At 42.3% G+C, this 4,117-nt stretch overlaps 1 protein-coding gene across 1 annotated transcript; it reads right to left on the reverse strand.

Annotated features, from left to right (window-relative positions):
* Nucleotides 1-995: 995 nt before the first annotated feature.
* Nucleotides 996-1,520, reverse strand: LOC100716956 (small nuclear ribonucleoprotein E-like). The gene has a single exon (XM_063258728.1). The coding sequence runs from the start codon at nucleotides 1,470-1,472 to the stop codon at nucleotides 1,194-1,196; it is 279 nt and encodes a 92-aa protein (XP_063114798.1). The 5' UTR covers nucleotides 1,473-1,520; the 3' UTR covers nucleotides 996-1,193.
* Between the last annotated feature and the right edge of the window lie 2,597 nt (nucleotides 1,521-4,117).

Consider the following 4,117-nt stretch of genomic DNA (forward strand, 5'->3'; position numbering starts at 1 on the left):
AATGAGGTAATTATTTGGCTTGAATTCACAATGAAGCTGGGCACAGAGTCGTGCTGCCAGTGCTGGTGGACGGCTGTCCCTCTACCTGAGACGTCAGAGAGAGTCAGCTTGTGGTGATTGCCCCAGTCACAGGCAGATGAGCTAGAAGAACTGTTAAAGGTCAAATTGAGGGCCTTTCCTTCATAATATGGGGGAGGGGCAGCCAAGCATAACCAACAGGATTGGGTGAGATCATGTTGGGTATGATTTAAAGCCATGTATGCCCCTTTAATCAAACTGAATAGGTTAGAATGTGAATATTGAGGGGCAGGTATGTGATCTGCCTGCTGTGGGGGGGGGCTTGAGAAATGCTTATGGTTGAGTGACTTACTGTGGTTGTTTAAACAGCAGTAACAGGATCTGTATTGGACTGATTGCATTTTGGATTTGGATTATATTTTGGCTTTAGAGCAGGATTTAGGCCTATGGGCGTGGATAAAATCTGTAGGGGAACCTTTTTTATGAGAATAAGATTTCCCCTGTCTTTGCCTGACTCATAGACTCGAAGTCCCCAGGTGCGTCCTGTCAGCCAGCCAGGGTCTTCAGGAGTGGTGACAGTGACGTTTAGAAGCTGACAGGGTCTTTGATTGGCCAGTGGGTAGTCATCTAGGCTGCACCCCAGTGGCCCCCATGTCAGTTTAAGTTGTTTATTGGGGAAGGCGGATTGCCATCCTGTTGCAACTGTTTCGCAGCCCCAAGGAGCACAAAAATATTCTCCCGGGGAATTACAATATGATCTGCCCCCTATTGCTGCGGGACAAAGGTAGAATTGACTTTGTCTGGGACCCTGGAGCCCCGGAAAGAACCAACTGGGTGTGGGCACAAACCATGGACTTCCGGATCCTACCCAAGTCCAAACTGTCTCTTGTCATTCTAGCAGCGAAACTCCCATTTCCAGGGTTGATAGGGCGGTACAGAGGAGGGAGCATGGTGGCGCCATTTTTTTTGTCTTTTTTAATAAAAACAACCCTACATTTATTGCCCCCAGTAAAAACATAAGGGTAGACAAAACAATATGAACAAACATTTTACAAATACTCCCAAGGCAAACCACTTAATCAGTTGCCTTTTTTATATGGGTACACACTGTAATTGACATTTATCTTAATTGCCTGCCATTGCTTCTCACTGCTGTCTTAATTCACTGATCATTTTTAGTTGGAGACACTTTGCAGCAGAGTAATATTATCTCCTTTCAGCATGATCTGACCCAGTTGTTTTCTTGACTTGGTTCTAGAATGAGTTTCTTCTGCATCATCTAATACAAGGTTCATGTACTCATCAAAACCAATAATACAGCCCTCTATCCGCATATTCACCTGCTCGTACAGCCACACCTGAATCTGGGATCTATTCTGCAAGTATCTGAAGATGAGGTTGATGGGCTGCACCATCACCTTCTGCACTTTCTGGCCCTGGCCCCTGTATGCCATGGCAGAACCCGACAAGGACCACAGCACCCACCACGCTAGCTCTTACAGAAACTTTTTTTTTTTTTTTAAATCGGTACCGGGGATCAAACTCACAACCACCTGCTTGCAAGGCAGGTTCTTATGCTGCTAGGCTAAATCCTCAGCCCCCTATTTTTTTTCACCACCAGAGTCAGTATGGAGGCGGCACCATTTTGAGTATTGGGGTGGTGCACACCATTTTGAGTACCCTTGTGGCCTCCAAAAAAAGGAAGTGGCAGCAAGTCGCCATCTTGAAAAGGCTCCGGGATATCAAGGACCACAGAGCCAGGAGGGCTGGGTGCTTTAGATAAGTCTGGTGGGGCCGGAGTACAATTGCGGAAGGCAGATAATGCAGCCTCACCCTGGGCAAGTGTCTCTGCGACCTGGGGATCTGCGTGACATTGTGCGAACAGCTCAGAGATTAAAATCCAATATGAAAAGGTGGTTACCGGAATCTTTTTGGGGCCAAAAACCTCATAAGAGTCTTTAAGAGCATCTCCCACTCTTTTCCACCTGTTTAAATTAATGGTGCCCTCTAGGGGAACCATGAACACACTGAATGTATAAACTGAAAGTACTGTATCAAATCTTTTGTCTTAACGTTAATCCCTCTTATCTTGGGTGCCTCCCTGAGGCCATTCACGAACAATTCATGCTCACTAAGTGCTTGCCCCATGCTAATCCTGTCCACCTACCATGATTCAGGTGAGACATAAGGTGGCTGTCTGCACAGATCACAGGAACGAAGTCCCAAAACAGTCACACCGGCCGGCGCTTTACCCCCGTGAACGGTCCCGCGTCATTATCCCTCATGCCAGGTCTGTCCCACGTTGGGCGCCACTTGATCCATCCCATGGATTGGTCCGTGGGCCTCGCCTGGAGAGGGGACCGAGAAGAAGGGCTGGGCAAGAGAAAAGAGAGATGGAGACAGGTTGAGATTCTAATCGAGTCTCGTTTGTTCAGAATGTGTACATGGCTTATATAGAGTCAAAGGGGACGTGGCCTTACAGGATGGGCCAGCTTGGATCTTCTCATATGCAGTGGGCCTATCAGACTAGCAGGAAGTCATATGTAGGCACATAGGTAAGTGGACATGATGTCAACAAGAGGGGATTATGGGAAAAGTAGGCTGAAGTGGGAAGTTGCTCACATCATGTGCACTGTAGGCAAGGAGAGGATCATGGGAAATGTAGGCTGACACACAAAATGCCCTTAAGTTGGAGGGGCAGGGCAGCTGCTGCCATTCTGAGCTGCTCCCTACAATCAATCAAAACAGAATAGAGTAAAATCAGTCAAAAAATATGGTCAGAGCAATATAGGGTTTCAAATCAAGTTAACAGGAAATCAAAGTGGGTTACTATAATGTGTCCTGATTTTTTATTTGTTTTTTTTCCTTAATTAAAAAGATAAAAATAAAAAATAATAAAAAAGGAGATTAGATAAAAGAGACCATAATAACACAGCAGCACAGGCCAGAACATAACAATTTAAGCAACATAGTGTTTCAAGACAAGATATCCCAACATAACAGTAGTTACCATAGTATCTCTTTCCTTGATATATTTGAGTATAACTTTGTATACTGTAGCATCAAACATATCAAGACAATGTAAAACCATTCAAAAGAATAACAGTATTACAGGGTATTTAGAACCAACTAACAAAAAATAAACAATGGTTTCTATATTATCTCCTTGTCTATAAAAGTTTTTGTTTATACTATCACATATAATAAAATCCAATAAGATGCAACATGTTAAGACCAATGGAGACAAAAGAACAAAAGCTTGATGGGACTTCAAAACAAGATGATATTAAATCAGCACTAGCTATTATGGTGTCTTGTTTTCTCCAAAATAGCTGTTCATAATATCATAGACAATAAAATCAAACAGCCCAAATAAAACCGTACAATTAATGAATGAAAACATTATAAGGCTTCAAAGCAGTATAATGGGGAATCATGGTTACCACATACTTTTATGTATTTGTATCATTTTTTACACTAGGGAAACTATTAGGTATTCATACATGTGAGTTTGATTTATTTTACTTATGAGTATGGTCTCAAGCTGCGCACATTTATTTATAAATATCTCAATGTTTTCCTTCTTTTAGCTGAGTAGTACTCCATTGTATGAAAATACCACATCTTTTTTATCCATTCCTCAGTTGACGGACACTTAGGTTGTTTCCAAGATCTGGCTATTACAAATTGTGCTGCTATAAATATAGGAGTATATCACTGTGGTACCATGCTTTCAGTTCTTCTGGGAATATGCCTAGCAGTGGAATAGCTGGAAGAAATGGGACTTCCAATCTCAGTTTTTTAAGAAATCAACAGAATGACTTTCACAATGGTTGCACCAGTCTACACTCCCATCAACAGTGTAAGAGAGTTCCTTTTTTCCCCACAGCCTCTCCAGCATTTGTTGTTGGTGGTTTTCCTGATCCTGGGCATTCTTTCAGGAGTGAGATGGAATCTCAGTGTGGTTTTAATTTGCATTTCTCTAATGACTAATGATGATGAACATTTTTTCATGTATTTATTTGTTATTTGTATTTCTTCATCTAAGAAGTGTGTATTCATCTCAGATGCCCATTTTTGGATTGAATCTTTGAATTTT

This window comes from Cavia porcellus, unplaced genomic scaffold, assembly GCF_034190915.1.
Source record: "Cavia porcellus strain 051 isolate PalLab524CR breed Dunkin Hartley unplaced genomic scaffold, mCavPor4.1 scaffold_12, whole genome shotgun sequence".
NCBI classification, from domain to species: domain Eukaryota; kingdom Metazoa; phylum Chordata; class Mammalia; order Rodentia; family Caviidae; genus Cavia; species Cavia porcellus.

Excerpts from the sequence above, each read along its gene's own strand:
- LOC100716956 (XM_063258728.1), bottom strand. The coding sequence starts at position 1,472 with ATGGCATACAGGGGCCAGGGCCAGAAAGTGCAGAAGGTGATGGTGCAG.